Raw genomic sequence first — 23,408 nt, forward strand, 5'->3', positions numbered from 1 at the left:
TTGAATCAATGAGTTGTCGACTCGAGAACAGCTGCAATCGGATCATTCCAATTCGTGAATGAATCGTCTGGTGCGATTGGCGAATCAATTTAACAGGTTCATTGAAAATAATCAGTTTGTTCATGAATCAGACACCGCTTGTGCGTCTCAGAGCACGTGATATATTATAAGGAGTAAAAATATGTTTTTTTTAAATGTAGTGAAGTAAAAAGTACGATCTTACGCTTTGGAATGTAGTGAAGTAAAAGTGAAAGTTACTCAAAATAAAACTACTCCAGTAAAGTACAGATACTTGAAAAATGTACTTAAGTACAGTAACGAAGTACAACTACTTCGTTACTGCCCACCACTGCTCAAGACAGTTAGTGTATGTCGAAAAACTCCAATCGTATTTTCTCCCTCAACTTCAAAAATCATTTCAAAATCATCCTACATCACTGCAGACGTACAGACACAGTGTTTGTGAAGTGAACATGCAAAGAAGATCAAACACCCTTAACAAAAAAGGTAAAACAGTGATATAGGACAATTTTGAAGTTGAGGGAGAAAATGGGAGGTTTTTGACAAACTGTCATGAACCAGAACAAAAACAGTCCAGGCAGAGTAAGACAAGACGAGTGCTTGACATTAAAAAGTATATAAATTGTATTATTTTTATGAAAATAACAGATCGTTTCACTAGATAAGACCCTTCTTCCTCAGCTGGGATTGTTTACAACCTCATTTGTGATCGTTTGAAGCCCCATTTAAACTACATTTTGGAAATTCAAACTTGCGGCACCATATCAGTCCATTATATGGAAAAACATCTAACTTGGTTTTGTTTGAATTAAGATTTAAATGTTGGTCAGTTTTATTCTAGAAAGACTGAAATGTTTTTTTTTTTCTGATTAAGAGATTTAAATATCGTTCAGTTTTGTTCTACAAAAGAGATTTAAATTTTGCTTGGTTTTGTTTGAATTAACAGATAAACGACGACCACTATGTTCATTATTACATCCAACAACAGAACACCTCAACTGCTTAGGAGCCATTCTTGTCTACGTCCCTGCTCCAGCATCGAAACAATGGTGATCAGACAGCTCATTCAGGGCGGATCTAAGGTAAGACGCCAATGTCAATCAAACTATGGTGGGAGTGGCCTCTGTCAGTGTGACATCACACAGACAAGAAGCTGAGAATGGCTTCATTTGAAAAAGGAGAAATTATTTTTACAGATTAATTAAAAACCACTGGGTGGATTTTTGTCATTATAGTGTAGATGTGTACACACACTGCCAACATACATTAATGTTCAAACAACATGTAAAAGTGAACTTTGCATCCGATGACCCCTTTAACAAATTTCAATGTTGGTGATTTGATGAAGAAATTTATAAATAAAAGCATTCTAAAAGTGTTGCAGTCTAAAAGTCTTATGCTCTGGCACGACTGGAGATTAAGTATTTAAGTGATTTAGATAATGAATGGTTTTATCATAAGCAAGTGTCATGACTGAATTAGTATTTGTTAGTCGAATACTAATTTCTTTTCAGAGATATTATTTAGGTAGTATAAGTTATTTAGTGTAATATTTTGCAGCTCATCCAGATTTATAATTTTAGATGATCATTTAATTGTGTCTACACTTATTAGGTTAAGTGAAGTGAAACACACACACTCACACTGGACGGCGCGTTGCAGGTCTTTCCTCTGCTGGCACACGAGCGTCTGGAGTTTCTCTGGAGACACCGAACCCTGAGACAGATCCAGCATGAGCCGCAGGTCTAAAACCGGTTCAGAACAATCACATGTGACTGAAGCTCAAAGTCAGTGATCAGTTTAATGTGTGTGTGTGTGTGTGTGTGTGTGTACCTCTGTTCTCCTGCATTATGTAATCTACAGGGTTGCTGACAGCAGACAGGGAACATGCCGGCATCAGAAACACCACACCGACCTTCTGCAGACGCGCTTCAGAGACGTCCAGAGACTCAAGAGAGTCTGGAAGCAGCTTAACATCTGAAAAACACACATTTATTTTGTCTTCTAAGTAACAAAATAAATCTCTCTGACCTCTGTTTTCTAACCAAGGACAAACCAGCAACCCACCCCTATTATTATGAGCATGTATTTAATGTTTTTTCTCATTATAATAGAATAGTTTTTGTTGTTCTTGTTGTTATGGTTATTTTAGTACATCAGGTTAAACTTAAAATGAGAAATAGCTCAAATAAAATGGATATATACATTTTTAAACTTTCAGTTGACATTTGTTTTATTTCAAGTAATGAAAATATACTGATGTGATAAACTCAAAATATCTCAATAATCACAATAAAAATGGTTTTGTTAGAAAGACACAATTTAGTTCCTTCATGAGCCATATTGTCTTAGTGAATGTCCCCAAAGGCTGTTTTTTTCTCCTCATTCGGACCCCTGGAGACGCGTATTAGCATTTTTACTACAGAAATATACCAAGGTCACACACGCAAAGATGCAGATGCAGATGAGTCAAAACTTCAGCAGTGTCTCTCTATCGTGGTCCTGGAGGATCTCATTTGTGCATTTACATTCATGCATTCAGCAGAAACGTTTATGTAAAGCAACTTAAACTGCATTCATGATATAGACTTTTATCAGTTCATGCATTCCCTGGGAATCAAACCCCTGCACCTGCTGCTTAGATTACAGCAAAACAGCACCGCATTTAGATGATATTCATATTTATTCATTTAGCAGATGTTCTTATCCACAGCAACTTACAAATGAGGAACATCACAAACAATTTATCATAAGAGTCATATCATATATTAAAAAATATATCTGCATCATATTAGTTAGCCGAGTCTTGTGCAGAATCCCAATAATCATTCAGATCCATTTGTTTTAACTTGCTGAGATCTATTTTGTGACCAGCATCCCAGTGCTTTCTCTTCTATTATTATGAGCATGTAATTTCTCATTCAAACAGTATATTCTTAGTAGGGCTGCCCCCTAAATGTCGACGAGAAGAGGCTTGGTCAAAATTGTATTAGTCGATTAGTCGCAGAAAAAAAAAAAATTACAAGGAGGTGGCGAAGTCACACAGTCCGTGGTGGATAGATGCTTAATGGCTGTGGTAATGTAGTAAAACGGGCAGGACAACCAAACGCTCACCTATCATTCCTTGACCTCAAATATTGCTTTTCAAGATGTATGTAGTAGCAACTTTACATGGCCACTCAATGTCAGCCTATACAAATGTGGCTATTTAAGTGTTTGTGTGGAGTGTGGAGGCTGAACTCTTAAAATACTCCGTCATTTTTGGTCATACAAATAAAAGTAATACATATTTCGAATTTGTAAAGAATACGTTTATTTGTGTGCGCTCAGAATAACAACGAAACGTTGCGCTTTTGTAAAATAATGAAACAGGATGCACTTTCTGCTGTCTCAGTCTCTGTGAACCTGAATGCAAAACTTCAAAACTCCTTGTATACTTGCTTTACAGACATGAAAAATATATCTATAAAGAGTGAAATGTCTACTTTTAAATGAACCAATTCAAATAGAAAACAAATGTTCTCAGATCATGTAATCCGTATATGAAACATGCACACAGGTGCATCACTACTGTGGAGATGAAGAAACCGTGTTGCCGAAAACAAAGAAAAGTGCTAGTTTATCAATAAATTATTAAAACATTAATGCAGTATCCTTGCTGTTTTTCTCTGACACATATATAATCATTACTTCTGCTGGTGCACTGTGGCAAGCTTTCTTTGCATGCGCTTGAATGCTTATCAGGCTATGTAGGCAATTATTATGATTTATATGGTTTATTAATAAACATGCGTCTGCATAACTGCATAACTAATGCTAATAATGAATGAATACTAGTCGACCAGAAAAGTCTTTATTCAAGGACAGCCCTAATTCTGATCTATAGCAGACTTTAAAATGAGTATTTATCCATCTTTCGTATTGTACAGTATAATGTGATGTCTGAACTAACTTTTTGTACATTAAATAAGCCTTAACCTTTAGTGTAAGTTTAGTTTAATCTTTTATATGTGACCCTGGACCACAAAACCAGTCATAAGGGTACATTTGAAAAGCTGAATAAATAAGCTTTCCACTGATGTATGGTTTTTTAGGATAGAATAAACTTTGGTCAAAATACTATTTACTACAAAAACTATTTAAAAATCAAAATATTGAGAAAATCACTAAATGAAGTTCTTAGCAATGCATATTACTAATCAAAAAATTAAATTTTGATATATTTTCAGTGGGAAATTTACAAAATATCTTCATGGAACATGATCTTTACTTAATATCCTAATGATTTTGGCATAAAAGGAAAATCAATAATTTTGACCTATACAATGCTTTTTTTGGCTATTGCTACAAATATACCCAAGCTACTTATGACTGGTTTTGTGGTCGAGGGTCACATATATTATATATATTATTACACTATATGTTATTTATATATATTTACTAAAAGAATACAGAAAAAGTACTTCCAGGCACAACACATGTCCATATCATTTCACCAAATGATTTCAATTATTTCAGTGGCGTGTGTGTATTTATAATATCAGCTCTTACTCTTGCAGCCCAGTTTGGTGAGTGTGTTCTGCAGTTCATCTGTCTGTGATCGTGCTCCGTCTCCCAAACACACAATCACTGTGCTCTGACCACGAGCGTTTGACTGAGACATGTGTGTTTCGGCCTGTGTGTGCGCAGACGCAGCCACTGCGGCCACGTGTGCGACCGTCTGCGCAGAGAAACAGCCGGTCATCAGGACGTCTCCGCCATCGGCCAGCAGGGGCCCCAGGGCCCAGGGGCCCACACAGCATGACTTATCCTACAAACACACACAACACACACTGTCATACACAACAGCAGCCTTCCCACACACACACAGATGACATGTGTACCTGTATGACGAGTCTTCCGTTGCTCAGTAATCCAGTGTTAGTCAGTTCGCTCTTCACGCTGCTGGGAAACACTAGCAAGTCGTGGCAGTGCGGGTCCTTACAGAAGGTCCGTCCTTCCAGCCCCCCGACAGATTTAACGCAGGAAAAGCCTGATATGTGTAACACTTCACTGACCTGCTCAAAACTACACACAAACACACAGATGAAATTAAGTGTCAAATGTAAGCCAAGAGCAACGCGATAGAGAGGAGAAATCAGTATGTGTATGTGTGTGTGTGTGTGTGTGTGTGAGTGTGTGACCTCCAGTGCTGGTGATTGGATCTGTCTACAACAAGTGAAATTTACAGTCTCACACACACACAATGTGAAATAAGACCGGTCACCCCAGAACGGAGGTTAAACAGGGGAGAAGCAGAATAATGCCACATCTGAACCATAAATCACACACACAAACACATTCTCCTCTTTCTACCTCATAAACAATAAATACTTTCAGATGAAAAATCATACGGCAATACAAGGAACAGATATGAAAACAGCAGTGTGTGGTACTGAGTGTCCCACAAATCACACTGCAAAAAATCATGTTCCTCCTCAGTATTTCTGTCTTGTTTTCCAGTACAAATATCTAAACATTTTTAATATGTATATCTATTTATCTATCTATATATATATATGTATATATAATAAAATATAATATGTTATGTGATTATATAATATAATATAATATAATATAATTTAAAAGATTATAAATACAATAAAAATTTATAAAAATGAAGTGAGTTTATGCTTTAGACAAGAAATAAAAAGTGTGATTGAGGACAGAAAAATAAAACTTAATTATTAAGGAAAACAAGATTATTTTTCTTAGATGATTTTTCTTATGATTCAGATATTTTTTCTTGTTTTAAGTGTAAAATCACTTAATTTTGACAATTAAAAAAAATAAGACTTAAGTAAAATTAATGCATCTTGATTTAGGAATTTCTAGATAGTAAATTTCTAGATTTTTTTATATAAGCAATTTTTTATTTAAATAAACAATCAACGTTTTTTAATAACCAATAACCAATCAGTGTTATTAGAATTAACTGAAACTAAAACTAAAACCATTACAAATGTTACTTAAAATAAAATAAATATGAACTGAACTATAAAAAACATAAAAAACGTAATAAATAAGAAAAATTGATAAAAATTAAAACCTAAATTTTAAGTCTAAAAATAGACAAAAAAAAAGAAGAAGAAGAAGAAGAAGAAGAAGAAGAAAAATGACAAAAAAACCCATCAAAAGCTTTAACTAAAATTAGAGTGAAAATGTCACAAAACCAGTCATAAGGGTAAATTGTTTTAAATTAAGATTTATGCATCATAATTTATACATCTGAATAAATAAGCTTTCCACTGCTGTGTGGTTTGTTAGTATAGTACAATATTTGGCCGAGATACAACTATTTGAAAATCTGGAATCTGAGGGTGCAAAAAAATCAAAATATTGAGAAAATCACCTTTAAAGTTGTTCAAATGAAGTTCTTAGCAATGCATATTACAAATCAAACATCAAGTTTTGATATATTTATGACAGGAAATGTACAAAATATCTTCATGGAACATGACCTTTACCAAATACCCTAATAATTTTTGGCATAAAAGAAAATTCGATAATTTTGACCCATACAATGTATTGTTGGCTATTGCTACAAATATACCCATGATACTTATGACTGGTTTTGTGCTCCAGGGTCACATATTAGAATATCAGCGATACTAAAATAACACTGTTCTTAAGGGCATATGAAATGAAACAGAATTGTTTTAATGACATTTATAGCGTGTGTGTTGATGACCTGCTGCGCAGCGTGTTGATCCATCCGTACAGCGGCAGCAGCGTCGCTCTCTCCTGTCTGTGCCGCATGTTCTCTGGCAGGATGTTGTCCAGCGTCAGCAGCTCGTGTTTGATTCGACACCGAGCCAACGACGCCACCAGTTTAGTCCTGAACCTGTCACACAACGACAGCATGTGTAACACTTCACATCAATGACAGACACGTCAAACTGTGTTACACCACAGACACATAATCTCACTACACTTCATGTTTAATTCAGTGAGAGGTGTATAGTTATTATCTCATACATAAAAAGACTTATTTTGCATTTGCATTCATTTTTGTGATGGATTGATGTCACTTCTAGATCAGCCGTTCTCAAGCTTATTGACTTGAAGGCCTCAGTTTACTAATACATTATTTGTATAATCCCAGATATAGGCTATTTTAACGCTGTAATCATTACAAAAGCTGTTTGTTTTAAAAATTTATATATATTAAATATATATTTAAATATATTAATTTTCTATTTTTTTTTCCCAGAAGTTTCAAGAACTAAACTAAAAATTCTAAACAAATATTTTAGACAAAAATTACTTAAGTGTTTAAAAAAACTCCACAAAATTACTTAAGATGTTAAGTCTTGTTTACTAAAAAACATATAAAAATTAAGTGACCTTAACGAAAAAAAAAAACCCCACCAAAGTCAGAAAAATAACTTGTTTTCCCTTTAAATTAAGTTTATTTTTCTGACCCCATTGGCAGAATTCTTAAATTCTAAAGCATGAACTCAATTTTTTTTTTTTATTATTTATCATATTTAATATATTAATATAATATATTATACACACAAAATGTGCACATGGTGCACAGTCTCCACTGTAATTCTGATTTGACCTCTGACCCACCTGAGCAGACGCGCCTCCACCTCCCGCACAGCCTTCACTTCCTCCTCCTCCTGATTGGCCGGTGGCAGGCGTGGGAGGAACTTCCTGTCCATTAAGTCAGTGAGCATGACGGCCACCAGACTCATGCTATGATCCAGCTGCAGATAGAGCAGAGACATCTGTAATTTATAATACAAATTATACAAGAGAAATGCACAATCTGCTCATATATAGCTAGATATCTTGATATTAAATGAATAAGTCTTTAATTTTTTAACTTAGATTAAAAGACTTAAATTAAGGTATAAACGTATACATTTATTTTAAAAATGTATAATCTAATCTAATGGAATTTAATATAATATACACATATATAACATACATTTTTACAAACTTCCTGTTGCCAATGTGTGTTTTGTTTTCTGTTATTTTAGTATGACTGAGATATCATTATAGTTTTTAATCATATTTTGATTTACTTTTTAGTGTTCTATTTTATTTTTATCTTTCATTTAAATTTTAGTAATTTTGTTCTGTTTGTCATTGTTGTTAGTTGTTCTTTTTAAAATGTCTATTTAGTTTTTTATTAATTTTTATTTCCGTTTAGTTATTTTAGTACATTACGTGAAATGCTGAAATAAAATTATTATTTTTAAAATTTTCTTTTTACAGAAATATATGTATTTTCAGCTGTTGTTTATTGTAGAAGAAAATAAAATATTTGTTTGGTGGTTAAAATTGAGGTTTGGATTCAGCAGTATTTCTCGTATGGACCGTTCCAGCGAGTTTTCTTTATTTTTGTCTTTTCTTAGGCATAATCACGTGCAGCTGCTGCAGGGTTTACTCTGCTCTCTGTGTTTGTCCTCTGTGAAGATCAGACTGAGACCCGTGAGATTCCTCTCGTGTCGCTGGGTAACTGCGTCTCTGATGGGTTCAACGCTACCGACCTAATAGCTGAGACCCATTAGAGAGCAGGAGACACACACACACACACACACACACTGAGAGTGAACTCACACTATATCTGATCAATAGCTGCAGGAAACACACACTCTCATAGGGAAGCAGAAATCACAAATGAGATCTCAGTTGTTATCCCAGATCTAAATAATATCTCAGTTGTTTCTTCTAGACAGCACCGAGATTAAATGAGGAGCTAATTAAGATGTTTTTTTTTCCTAGATGCATCTCACAAAACTGATCAGACACCAAGAGATAGTTCACCCAAAAATTCTGTCTTTAATTACAGTTTTAACAACGCCCTTACTGCAGTTCTAGGCCTTGAATGTGTTAGTTCTCTTGCTGTCTAGGGAGGGTCAGAAAGCTCTTAGATTGCATCAAAAATATCTTAATTTGTGTCCTGAAGATGAATGAAGATCCTCTGGGTTTGGAAGGACATGAGGGTGAGTAAATAATGACAGAATTTAAATGTTTAAGAGAACTATCCCTTTAAACTTATTACTGTTATTAAGTTATTAATTTAATTCTTTTCACAAGTTCACAATATATAATATAATACAATATAATTACTGGTTGTTTTCTGTTATCTTAGTACGCTATACTTTCAAAATTATAGTTATTATTTTGAATTCATTTTTATTAATATATTTTGTTTTTATTTTAATTTTAATAGAAGTTTTAGTAATTTGTTTTTGTATTTTTTATATTAGTTTTTGGGTTTTAATGCTAATAAATGCTACATAATTGCAAAGAAACAGCAAGTAACATTGAATTAAGCATGAAATTCTGAAGTAGAAAGACTGAGTTAGTCTTTTCTTGCAAAACGTACTCTAATAATCTTTGTACATTTACAGCTTTGAAAAAATCATTAACGGAGATCTCTAGCAAGTCTCATGAGCTTTGAAAGAGCAGGATCTGAGCATCAGATATCTGTGTGTGTGTGTGTATAGGGATTCTGGTGTTGTCAGTGTGTGTTAATCTGCTGATTAACATTAGCGTCAGCTCGTTAGAGGTCATTCTGTGTGTGTGTGTGTGTGTGTGTGTTTGCGGTTCATTGTGTTCAGAGTTTATGGTCTCTCTTAAGATTCAGAGTAACGACCTGCCAAAGCAGCAGCAGACAAACGATTCATCCTTTACAGCGGCTGTATTTTAGCCTCCAGTGTGTGTGTGTGTGTGTGTGCATCCATGCATAAGTGTGTGAATGTGTGTATAAATGCGCAGCTGAGCGTTTGTAAGTGTCTTTGCACCACAGCCATCAGCAGTCACATTTACCACCTGCAGTGCATTCTGGGAGTTTTTAGTCATTTATGGACTTTCTGTTTCATTAGGAAGTCAGACAGAGTGACTGTCAAATGACCACACACACACATAGACACAGAGTTCCGCCCTCCACTCACCATTGGCTGTGAGAGACAGAAGCAGCTGTCAATCAGGACGTCCTCCAGAAGCTCCTGATCTACAGAAAAGAGACCAAATAAACAAGTTCAGATGAGTCCAGATACTCAAGAAAAATAAGACATACTGACTAAAACTAAGAAATAGGCCTGATATAGTTCTAGATCACAGGTAAATATTGAGAAACTGCATGAAGGAAAACATCCAAACTGACTCGAGTAACCACAGAAACCGCTTCATTTCAGATTAGGGAAAAATCACTCAAAATTAACTTTAACAGTAAAATTATTCCACAAAAAAGATCTACCTATATTTTATATGAGATTTATATATTAAACATATTTACATTATTATTATTGCATATTTTATATTAAATATTCTGAAACATTCAAAATAATTATATGATCAATTTAAAAAATAAAATAAAATAGTTAAATTAAAAAAATATAATGTGTTGCTTTTAACCTTCTAACTGTAACCCTCCTAAACTTATACTGTTACAATTCATGAATGCTTTTAAATACAGACCTAAGGTTGGACTCTTTTCAAATAAATCTATCAGCAGATTATTGCAGTGGTAAAATCATTTCAAAACATTAAAGTATTAAAAAGTTATAGACGTTTCAATTTACTGTAAAGAAAATGCACTGTACTAATTTGTTTTAAATATTTTATATAAAATAAATATTTAACATAAGTTTGACTCTAAAATTGCTACAGAATTAAAGCCTTATGTCTAAATAAGTTATGCTCCAAATTTGAGGTTGATATAAAAAATGTGACAGTTAAAGGGTTAAAACAGAAAAAAAGTTTGGGGTAAATAATAAAATAAAATAAAATAAAATAAAATAAAATAAAATAAAATAAAATAAAATAAAATAAAATAAAATAAAATAAAATAAAATAAAATAAAATAAAATCAAGATTAAAAATTTAAGATTAAAAAATTAAACGCAAACTACAAAGGGCACCTACACTCAAATAAAATAAGATAACTTAAAGTACGAAAACTACTAACACTAAAACTGAAATAGAAATAAATTAAATCCATATAGAAATATAAAAAAACTACTAAAAATTACAAAAGCACATGACAAAATGACTAAAACTTCAAAGAAAAAGAAAACTGAAAACCTTAAAATAAAAGCTAATTCAAAATATTAATAAATACTATTATAACAGTACATAATTAATTCTAAAAAAGGAATAGATAAGCCAAAAACACACAATAAAAGTATGATAGCAGTAGTTCATATGGATAATGTGCTATATGCCAAGTCTTCTGAAGCCATACTGTATGTTTATGTGAGGGAAAAGTCAAAAATTTAGACTGCAATCATCTGTTTAATTGATGAAAAACAACTTTTTGATGGCATCAATCACCATCTCACTTCCTGCTGAACATTAAAGAAGAAAAAAAAAATAATACAGAAGAACAGGAGAATGAAAAATACTCCTTTAAACATAAAACACCTCTCATATGTTCACAAATTCACTAAACCTCTGAACTGAATCAGCCTGATTAATTCACATTTCAGTGAAAATTATATTTGTGTACCTTAAAAAAAAAGATCAAAAGCAGAGGACGCACAAATACATTTTTATAGCTCATTTTCCCTGAGTGAGTAAAAATAGAGAACCTAATTCATTTTTATTTCTTTTCTCTAGAGAATAGCGCTTGGAATTACATATCATAAAGCAGGCATCTGTGTCCCCGAGCGCAGAGAGACAGAGCCGGGAGTTTTCCTTAATGTTTGCACGCGAGTAAAAGGGAAATCAGTCTTGTGGGATTTGTGTGCGGCTGTTTTTAGTTGCTGCTCCTCCGGGACGGTAATCTTCAGCAGGTACAGCGGCGGTATCTGAAGGACTCTTGCAGGAATCGTGTGAACGATGTGTGTGCGGGTGAAGATAAGACTCTTATCGTGATTGACAGCTGTGATCTCCCTCTCCGCCCATTGGGCGTTTCCATGACAACTACAAGCATCCCATTCATCCGGCCTGACAGAAGACCGTCACTGCGTGTGGGCAAAGAATATCAGCAAATATGATCGTAAATTCACTGAGAAGAATCTCTCACACACACATAGAGAGTGTTAATATATGAGGAAATCTCTCTTCCTCTGATGTGATTCATGAGCCGGTCATTAACCTTATGATCTGTGACTCATTAAGAGATTAATTGTGTTCAAACATTTGAAATCTACAACACAGACTGAACGCAGGAGAGACAATGACATACAGTGGAGCACATCAGCCGTTAATAAAGCAGTTAGTACTGAATATGGGGGTGGCCACAGCACAGCTCTTATCCAATCAGAGGAGGAGGGGTGCGTGGAAATGTTTACAGAAAAAAAAAAATATATATATATGTAAAATACTGTAAAAATTAGATGAAAAATAAGATAAAAATAAATACTCAATTATTTGATTAAAAAAAACATTTTATTAAAACAAACAAATATATACATAATTATATAAAAAAGTAATTAAACAAATAAATAATCAGTGCTGAGCAACGATTAATCGCGATTAATCACATCCAAAATAAACGTTTTTGTGTACATAATGTATGTGTACATTTATTATGTATATAAATACACACACATGCATGTTTTTAAGAAAAATATGTTATGTATATATGAAATATATATATATATATATATATATATATATATATATTATATGATAATAAATATATACATGTAAATAATTAAAAAAAATATACTGTATGTGTGTTTCTTTGCACACACATATATTAGGTACACAAAAACATGTATTTTGAATGCGATAAATTATGATTAATCGTTGCCCAGTACTATAAATGATTAAGTTAAATAAATAATTGCAAAATAGATTAAAATAAATAATTAAAAATGAGGAAAAAATTGAAAAAAATTAGTAAATAAATAATAAATAACATTATTTTTAAAGAAATAAACAACTAAACTAAATTAAGAAATAAATAATTACAAATGAGATAAAAAAACAACAACAATTGGTTTCACAAATAAACATTAGATTAAAACAAAAATTTAAAAACAGATTAAAATAATAACTACATAAATGAGTAAATAAACAAATAAATAATAAACAGTAACACATTACATTAAAATTAGGCCATCATAAATAACTAAATAATAAATATAATTGTATTAATTAGGCTAAAATAAATAAACATTAGATTTAAACAAAAATGAATTAATCATCAGATTAAAAGTAAATAAATACATAAAGTTCTATAACACGTAGAAAAAGTTTAAAAATGTAGCTTAATAGAAACTAATTATTTTCTGAATAATATTTTTAGCCTATTATTTTCCACCGTGCAAATTGTGTCTTTATACAAGAAATTACATATCTGCTTTTTTTTTAATTTGGGGGTCCCTCATTTGAGGATGATCATATTTGAGGGTGTGTGGTATTTATAAAATAAAAAACCCTATGTTAGGTCATCACACAAGTGCGATTACATCAAATCATCCAATAATAAAGGAATCCGCACTGCATATGGGCGTGGCCACAGAACAGCTGCTGTCCAATTCGAGGAGAGCCGAAGGCGGGAATAAGAAAGAGGCTGAAAAAGCACAAGAGGCCGATACAAACTCCAGCAATAGTCATCGCATAGATCACATTTACAGCAGCTCCTCAGCCAAACTCTCGGTGGAGAAATGCCTGACAGAATAAATCTGCAGCCTCACTAATGGTCTGGAACTCCAGCAGAATGAAAATCATGTTTATCGCACCGCTGAGGAGAAGCGCTGATCTGTTCAGGGCCGTATACTGAGATTACGCTGTGTTTTGCTTATTACTTCTTGTTGAAGGTTGCTGGTTTAAAGAAGCAGCAATAATCACTTTGGGTGGAGGAGCGGAGCAGGAGCAACAATGTCCTCACTCTGGGTGGAGTCGTGAAACAGAACTGATGACGTCACACATTTGGGCGGAGTCATTTGACACAGAGAGTCCAGTGATGGACGACAGCAGAGAAAAGAACAGCAAATGAAAGGAAAAAGAAAAAATCTGAGCAGGGTGACAGATGAACACAAAGGACGGAGCTCCATTTCTCTTCTTTATCTCTGAGATGTGTGAAACACACACAAACACACTCATCTGTCTGTCAGAGGAGAAGGAACCCCGCGTGAGAAACGACTCATTTTGGCCCAGAGCTTTAATCAGGTCATTTGCATGAGTTACATGCTCCGGATCTCCTGCAGGCTGATATTTACCACGGTATCTCTGGCAGGGGAACCGTTGTGCTGCTCAAGGACGAAATCACAATGAACCCTGTGGATTTTCTGCTCAGCTAAAAAGCCTTTATCTCCTCCAGTGAACTGCAACAATCCCCACGAACCTTGAGACAATTCAGCTCCAATCTCCTCTGGACGTGTCTCTGCACTCGCAAACCTGATGAAAACTGATGAAGCCGCAGACGAATCATGCAGTCGCCCCTCCACGTCTATAAGTGCAAAGTGAATGTGATCACGGCGTCTGTAAGGTCACCGGACCAATAAAGTCTCTGCCCTTTACAGCCGAAGCCTGCTTCATTTGCATTTCATGGATTTGATCACATTTTCAACAAGAGAGAGACAGAATCAAACCACACCTACACACCAAAATCCAGAAAACACACGCTGACTTATTTCTTACATGTAAACTGTAGAAACTGTCTTTTGAGTCTTTTGCATTTGTTTTACAACTGCAACTGTCTTACAACTGCAATCTACAACCGCATTTTTTACTGCAAATACAAATCAGTTTAACTGTTTAACTCTTTACAACCACAGTTTAACCCTTTACAGATGCATTTTCACTGCAAATACAAACCAGTTTAACCCTTTACAACTGCATTTTCACTGCAAATACAAACCAATTTAACCCTTTACAACTGCATTTTCACTGCAAATACAAACCAGTTTAACCCTTTACAACTAGATTTTCACTGCAAATGTAAATCTATTTAACCCTTTACAACCGCAGTTTAACCTTTTACAACCACATTTTCACTGCAAATACAAATCAATTTAACTGTTTAACCCTTTACATCTGCAGTTTAACCCTCTACAGCCGCATTTTCACTGCAAATGCAAATCAATTTAACCCTTTACAACTAGATTTTCACTGCAAATACAAATCTATTTAACCCTTTACAACCGCAGTTTAACCTTTTACAATCACATTTTCACTGCAAATACTGTTTTTAACCCTTTACAACTGCATTTTTCCTGCAAATGCAAACCAATTTAACTTTATAACCCTTTACAACTGCAGTTTAACCCTTTACAACCACATTGTCACTGCAAATACAAATCAGTTTAACTGTTTAACCCTTAACCACAGTTTAACCCTTTACAACTGCATTTTCACTGCAAATACAAACCAGTTTAATCCTTTACAACCAGATTTTCACTGCAAATACAAACCAGTTTAACCCTTTACAAACTAGATTTTCACTGCAAATGCAAATGTATTTAACCCTTTACAACCGCAGTTTAACCTTTTACAACCACATTTTCACTACAAATACAAATCAATTTAACTGTTTAACCCTTTACATCTGCAGTTTAACCCTCTACAGCCGCATTTTCACTGCAAATGCAAATCAATTTAACTGTTTAACAATTTACAACCGCGGTTTAAACCTCTACAGCCACATTTTCACTGCAAATACAAACCAGTTTAACCCTTTACAACTAGATTTTCACTGCAAATACAAATCTATTTAACCCTTTACAACCACATTGTCACTGCAAATACTGTTTTTAACCCTTTACAACTGCATTTTCACTGCAAATACAAACCAGTTTAACCTTTTACAACCACATTTTCACTGCAAATACTGTTTTTAACCCTTTACAACTGCATTTTCACTGCAAATGCAAACCAATTTAACTTTATAACCCTTTACAACTGCAGTTTAACCCTCTACAGACACATTTTTACTGCAAATACAAATCAGTTTAACCCATTACAACTAGATTTTCACTGCAAATACAAATCTATTTAACCCTTTACAACTGCAGTTTAACCCTTTACAACCACATTGTCACTGCAAATACAAATCAATTTAACTCTTTAACCCTTTAAAAAACGCAGTTTAACCCTTTACAACCACGTTGTCACTGCAAACACAAATCAGTTTAACTGTTTAACCCTTAACCGCAGTTTAACCCTTTACAACTGCATTTACACTGCAAATACAAATCAGTTGAACTGTTTAAAACTATTTTCTTACATTTAGATGTCTTTGGTCTTTGTTTTTTTCTGTTTGTTTTTTTTCAGTCTTGCATTCATTTAACCCTCTACAACCACATTTTCACTGTAACAGTTTGCATTTTTACTGCAAAGACAATTGTATTTTATCATCTACAACAGCATTTTCTTTGTTTTCTTACACTATTTTCAAACTGTCGTTTCACTCCTGCATCTGTTCAACTGTCTGCAACCACATTTTCATTGCAAAGACGGGGTTCGCACAGACAGAAATCAAGACTAGTTTTAAAAATCACCGGAAGGGCAAATGCATAACTATTTTTCTTCAGGTCTCCTGATTGTGTGTCTGGCACACAGAGAGCTAGAGCATATGTGAGTCACGTTTGTGTGTGTATTGATTGTGCAGAGTGGAGTTAAAACAGATTAAAGCAGATTTTCCCAGGTGCGCGGTCTCATGTGAAACATGCTCGCCAAACCAAAACAGCCACATCGATATCACAAGCTTCAGTCTCATTTCTGATCTCATCTGACTGCGCTGTTCTCAGAGCTCACTGGTGCAAAATCAGCTTTTAAACATGCTTCAACATTATACAGCCTGCAACTGTTAACGTCAACATTTAGTGCTGTTTAAGTCAGTTATTGCTAGTACTAGTGCTGATAGTGATGCGATGAAACCTTTAAGACTGAGTATTAAAGTTGGCCAAAATAAAATCATATTGTGATTATATATAAATAATATCAAAATTATTAAGATTTATTATGATTACTAATGTTATTGTTAAATACAAATATTAGTATTGTAATACTATTGTACTGTAAAATTAATAATAATAATTTTATATTACATTTAATAATAATACAATAATAAAATGATAGGACAACTGTAAAATAAAATGATCATTAAATGATCATTTTATTTTACTTATTTTTTACAGTATAAGTATTACAGTAGTAATACAATGGTTATTTATTTTATTAATAATAATTACCATAATTTTATTTTACAGTTATTTATTATAATTATTTGATTTTACAACTGTAATAGTAATAGCTATAGTAATTTATTTCTTAATATTTAATAATAACAATACCAATATAATAATCATTTTACATTACAACTGTACTGTAAAACAAAATTATTAAATAATTTTGCAGAACAATATCATTAAAATAGTAATATATTTCTTAATATTTGATTGAATAATAATAATAATAATAACAACTAATTATTATGTGTTCAATTTTTACAGAATAATGGTATTTAAATAGCAGTTTATTTTAAAAAATATTTGATTAAATAATGCCATTTTTTTACAATCATACTAACAAAATGATCATTATAGTAAATTTTTACAGTATAATAATACATTTTATTTTACGGTTAACAATAATGTTTTGTTTTACAATTGTACTGTAAAACTAAATTATTAAATAATTTTGCAGAACAATAGTATTAAAATAGTAATATATTTCTTAATATTTTAATGAATAATGAATATGAATATATAATGAATAATAATAATAATAACTATTTTATTTTACAGTTATAAATAATAATTTTATTTTACAATTGTACGATAAAATAAAATTATTATGTGTGCACTTATTACAGAAGAATGGTATTTAAATAGCAGTATATTTTTCTTTTAAATATTTTATTAAATAATAGCATTTGTTTAACAATCGTACTACCAAATTTATCATTATATAGTCAATTTTTACAGTATAATACATAGTATTCTATACAGTCATTTTTTTACATGTAATAATATTCTTTCTGTAAAATAAAATAATTAATTGTTATTATTATTATTTTATTTTATTTATTAGACATCCACTGTAAATGGCCCTCAAACATGGATCAGAGCATATTCTTCAGAGACTGTGTTTGTATTTATTGTGCGATCTCACCACGCCAGAATGAGCTTTTGAAATTAACATTCAGCTCGACAACAAGCGTCTGCATTTCATTAGCGCCTCTAATTAAGGTGCATGTAAAGGCCCAGAGACGTTGTGAGACATCTGTGATCATTTCTTAACTCCTAATTCTGCCTAATGAATGCTGATGAGCCGTATGACAGCAGAAAGGCATTCTGGGAAATGTAGGATTAGTGTTTACCGACACTTGGACACTGATGGACGGATAACGCCTGTCAGACCACCTGCCCTATATGTTCTTCACTGACACACACACAGAGAAATCAATCTCCGAATCTAATCACATCGTCCGGCAGACGCCCTTATCGGCCGAGCAGCTCAGACAGCAGATGATTGGTCGACTGATCTGTTGCATTATGGGTAGCAGAATGAAGATATTTAATTTAAATCGCTGTATCAATTCAGCTCACAAAACGATTCATCATCATTCTGTCTCTGACATACTCCCACAGGGAAAAGTCACGAATGAGATCTCAATAATGTCTCAAATGGAGACTCCTGCTTCTCAGATGTTTCTCCTGAGAAAAAGACCCGAGTCTCAGAAGAGATCTCAACAACTGGTCTCAGATTTGCTAAGATACAAAAAATTTCTCACTAAATGATCTGTAGAAGCCGCTCAGCTATAACTGATACTTAAATGAAAGACAACTGAGAATTTAAGAGATAAGAAAGAGCAATTTGATTGCCTTCTTCCAGATTAAGACTTGCCTTTCTCATTATAAACGCAGAAGAATGCTATGAGGAAGGCAGATAATTAACACAAATATATTATTAAAAAACTGATGAGTTACCATCTTCATTAAAAAACTAGTTTAAACCTCACTAAAAATATTAAAATTAATATAAATACAAATTTATTTTAAAAAATTAAATGCATATTTTTATTTTAAATAAATATTAAATTGCATATTAAATAATAATTTATTTATTTTTTACTAATAAATACCAGTTGCTGTTGTTGTTTTTTTTTGTTTTTTTTTACAACTGGTGATTACCTCTAGGTTTGCCCCACTGCAGAAAAATGATTTTCTTCCCAGTATTTTTGACTTGTTTTCCAGTACAAATATCTAAACATTCGTAAATCAAGATAATTTTACAGGAAAAGTAAAATGACTTAAGACATTAACCCCTGGTTTCACAGACAAGGCTTAAGCCTAGTCCTAGACTAAAATGTAAGTCTTAGATGTTTCAACAAAAAGAAACTTGAACTGACTGATCTTAAAATATATCAGTGTCTTTGTTTTGTCTCAGAATGCACACCAGTGATGTTTTTTTCTAAGCACGTTTATAAAAATTACTTAAAAGTCTTAATTGAACCATGGGCTAATCCTGGCTTAGTCTAAGCCCCATCTGTGAAACCGGGCCTGAGTCTTGTTTCCTGAAAAATGCATCAAAATTAAAAGAGTTTATGCTTAAAACAAGAACAAATATCTAGTCAAGGTTGTTTTCCCCTTAAAGTTTGTTTTCTTACCAAACTAACAGATACTGTTTCTTGTTGTTTGATATTTTTTTCTGAAAACAAGACTTAAAGGGATAGTTCACCCAAAAAAAAAACAAAAAAAATCTTTTTTTTCACCTTCATCTTGTTCTAAACCCACAAGACACATAAGAAACACAAACGTGACCCTGGACCACAAAACCAGTCATTAGGGTCAATTTTTTTAAATTGACATTTATACATCATCTGAATAAATAAGCTTTCCATTGATGTATGATTTGTTAGTATAGGACAATATTTGGCTGAGATACAACAATTTGAAAATCTGGAATCTGATGGTGCAAAACAAAAAAAATAAATCAAAATATTAAGAAAATCACCTTAAGTTGTCCAAATGAAGTTCTTAGCGATGCATATTACTAATCAAAAATCAAGTTTTGACATACTTACGGTAGGAAATTTACAAAATATCTTCATGGAACATGATCTTAATTTCTCTAATGATTTTTGGCAAAAAAGAAAAATCTATCATTTTAAATCAATTATTGTTGGCCACTGCTACAAATATACCCGTGCTACTTACGACTGGTTTTGCGGTCCAGGGTCACAAATTAAGATATTTTTAATGAAACCTGGCAGGTTTCTGTCCCTCCAGTGGTAGACAAAACATAAAAGATACAAAAAGGTCATTTAAGCACCATAAATCAAATCCACATGAATTGAATAGTTTAATCTAAGTCTTCTGAAGACATTTGATGTCTTTAAATAATGAACAAATTTAATTTAGGCTTTTATTTTACATGCAAACATTACATATGGTGAATACAGAGCATGCACAAGCTTCTGTGATTACCCTGTGTGATTCACTCTATGTTTATATGGATGAATAAAAGCCAAAATGACATCTGTTTATCATATAAAGTGATCGTAACTCTTCACAAGACTTGGATTGCACTGCTCAATTGATTTTATAATGCCTTTATGACCTTGGAGTTTTGGTTACCTGGGAGTTGAAATAGAGGGATATAAACCTCTCAGGTTTTATTAAAAAATATCTTCATTTGTGTTTAGAGGATCAACCTTATAGGTTTGAAACAACATGAGGAGTAAATCATGACAAATTTTTAATTTTTGGGAGAACTATCCCTTTAATATCTTAACTCATTTTGCTTATCCAGTAAATGTATCTTGATAAAAGAATGTTTATATATGGAAAAGAGTTTAGTCTGGGTAAAGATATGAGCTGAACATTTTTTTGCACTCTCTTATTAATAACTCTCTCATTATTTGTGATCAAAAAGTAAAAGTTGCATAACGTAGCTTTAATTGTGACGCATTACCCAGCGCTGATGCTCACACAGTACACAATGTGCGTTGTGCTGTACTGTTTCTGTCTTATTCTCTTGGGCACAAAGAGACTCATTAGTTAGTTGTCGTTTAGTGGACCCTTTCCTCCACAGCGATGTATGGCGCGCTCATTAAAGCAGTCGTCCTCTGGAGAACCAGCAGATTGAATATTCTGCTAAAACGACACAGTGCTAACAGATACTGACCATCACGTGGGACGCCTAACAGAGGCAGTCTTCGGAGAAGGAACCGGCCCCCTCCAGAACTTTTTTCACATATTTGTAATAGAAAACAATCATTTTTTGCAGTGCATTTGTGGCAGACAGATTTTTGAAGAAAAAAACAATGAACCGACTTTGATGTTGCTAGATTTAATAATTTCTCTTCATTAGAGTCTAAGAAACACAATTCACACTTACATTTGAGTGTATTGAAGGCGAGCTGATACGCTGATCGCTGAGACGCTTCATCCTTGGCGACAGGCAATCTGACCTCTGACCTTTTCCCGTAGCTGATGAGCCTGTGAGCGGCAGGTTTCTCCAGGTGTGTGTTCTGAAAGATGGCAGCAGCGTGCAGGTAAACCCGGTCCAGACAGGCGGGACTCTCTTCTGGACCGGACTGGAGCAGAGGAGGTTCTGGAGGAGCCGGATCCAGCAAAGAGAGGTGTTTGAGAGCCGGGATTTGAGAGCCACGCTTCGATGAACGACGCGTAATGCCGCTTTTCCTGACCATCCTCTGAGATATACACACAAACAATGCAAAGATTATTTTACTTACTTTTTATTTTACTTAAAAATACTATTACTTAGTATTTTTGTCTTGCTTTTTATTATAAAAATCAAAGAATTCTTAAATCAAGATATATGTGACCATGGACCACAAAACCAGTCACAAGGGTCAATTTTACGAAATTGATAGTTGATAGTTATATATAATCTAAAAGTTGAATAAATAAGCTTTCCATTGATGTATGGTTTGTTAGGATAGGACAATATTTGGCTGAGATGCAACTATTTAAAAATCTTTTAAAAAATCAAAATATTGAGAAAATCGCCTTTAAAGTTGTCCAAATGAAGTTCTTAGCAATGCATATTACTAATCAAAAATGCTTTGATATATTAATAATATTAATATTTGATATATTACAAAATATCTTAATGGAACAAGATCTTTACTTAATAACCTAATGAATTTTTGACATAAAAGAAAAATCTATAATTTTGACCCATACAAAGTATTTTTAGCTATTGCTACAAATATACCCGTGCTGCTTAAAAATGGTTTTGTGGTGCATGGTCACATATTTTCTTTAGTCTTGTTTTCAAAAATAAACAATTATTAAAAGTTTATTATGGAAGCCTTTCTTGCAATTCTGACTTTTTCTTGCAATTTGAAGTGCATGTCTTGCGATTCTGACTTTTTTCTCAAAATTGTGATGAATAAAGTTTAAATTGTGAGATGAAAAGTTGCATTTACCAACTTTTTAAAAAGTCTGTATATCATTTACTGTAAAGAAAGATGCACAAACACGCTTATCAACAAAAAAAATGAAAAAAAGATAAGCAAAAATGTACAAAGAAAATAAGATATGAAGCATTTAAAACAGATAGACACTTGATCTAAAGCATTTTTTCAGACATCTATAGGTGTCCAAATACTTTTTGTGGTCACTTTTAATAGAAATTTTACGTAAAAAAAAAAAAAAATAAGCATACTTAATTCCGATATGGCATAATATATCCATATAGTGATTTAAAACCATTTCCCAAAATCATTATTCTCAATTATCAGAGCAGAGATGTTCAATACAAAACATCTGTGCGAAACAAACAGTAAAAACAAAACATCAGAGTAACTGTTCATTTATTAATGATGACAATGATTTATTCACACACAAACGCTCAGTAAAACTCTATAAAATAGAAATAATATAACATCTAGACTACCGCAGGAAGTTGTTTACATATTTCAGTGTTTACATTCAGTGTTTCAGGATGTTCAAAAAACACAAAGATGTTACTTACCGGAAACTCTTGAGTCCTGCAGCTCTTATGAAAACATCGCTGAATCTGTGAATGTCTCCACGATCAGTTAAATTAATCTGTGTCTGTCTGAGGAAACTTTACCGAACAAAAACAGCCTGAAACCGGAGGCAGCAGAAGTTTATAGTCAGATGACACAGGCGGGATTCCGTCTCCATGACTACGGGAGGTGGAGCGGCGGGAATGATGCTTTACTTCACGAGCAAAACAAACGTGCTCGTCCGTAAAATTTCACCTTGGGTGAAACGTAAAGTACATTTATAGATTTAGATAAAACTTAACAGGATTACAAAAAAACCTTCAGACCTGCACTCAATGTTTACCTGTAAAAATCTTTAGCTAAGGTCACCACACAATGAATTATTAAAACAAAATCACTAGAGTCTTTAATTTAAACGCATACCCTGGTTTAGAGATGAAGTTGCAGGTTCAGTTTAATCTGTGATGATCTGCTGATATCTGGT

At 33.1% G+C, this 23,408-nt stretch overlaps 1 protein-coding gene across 2 annotated transcripts in view; it reads right to left on the reverse strand.

Annotated features, from left to right (window-relative positions):
- The window catches only part of LOC127176341 (putative methyltransferase NSUN7), a 32,486-nt gene extending 9,415 nt beyond the window's left edge, over positions 1 to 23,071 (reverse strand). For both annotated transcript variants that reach the window (XM_051127968.1, XM_051127967.1), the window contains exons 1-9: positions 22,927 to 23,071; positions 21,322 to 21,637; positions 9,975 to 10,033; positions 7,639 to 7,775; positions 6,752 to 6,904; positions 4,905 to 5,088; positions 4,573 to 4,831; positions 1,855 to 1,998; positions 1,665 to 1,766 (exon numbers count right to left, since the gene is read on the reverse strand). In XM_051127968.1, coding sequence (XP_050983925.1) covers positions 1,665 to 1,766; positions 1,855 to 1,998; positions 4,573 to 4,831; positions 4,905 to 5,088; positions 6,752 to 6,904; positions 7,639 to 7,775; positions 9,975 to 10,033; positions 21,322 to 21,634 — 1,351 coding nt within the window. In that variant the 5' untranslated portion in view covers positions 21,635 to 21,637; positions 22,927 to 23,071. The remainder of the gene's footprint in view (positions 1 to 1,664; positions 1,767 to 1,854; positions 1,999 to 4,572; positions 4,832 to 4,904; positions 5,089 to 6,751; positions 6,905 to 7,638; positions 7,776 to 9,974; positions 10,034 to 21,321; positions 21,638 to 22,926) is intronic.
- Positions 23,072 to 23,408: the final 337 nt, after the last annotated feature.

The sequence above is a fragment of the Labeo rohita genome, chromosome 14 (genome assembly GCF_022985175.1).
Source record: "Labeo rohita strain BAU-BD-2019 chromosome 14, IGBB_LRoh.1.0, whole genome shotgun sequence".
In the NCBI taxonomy this organism is placed as follows: Eukaryota; Metazoa; Chordata; class Actinopteri; order Cypriniformes; family Cyprinidae; genus Labeo; species Labeo rohita.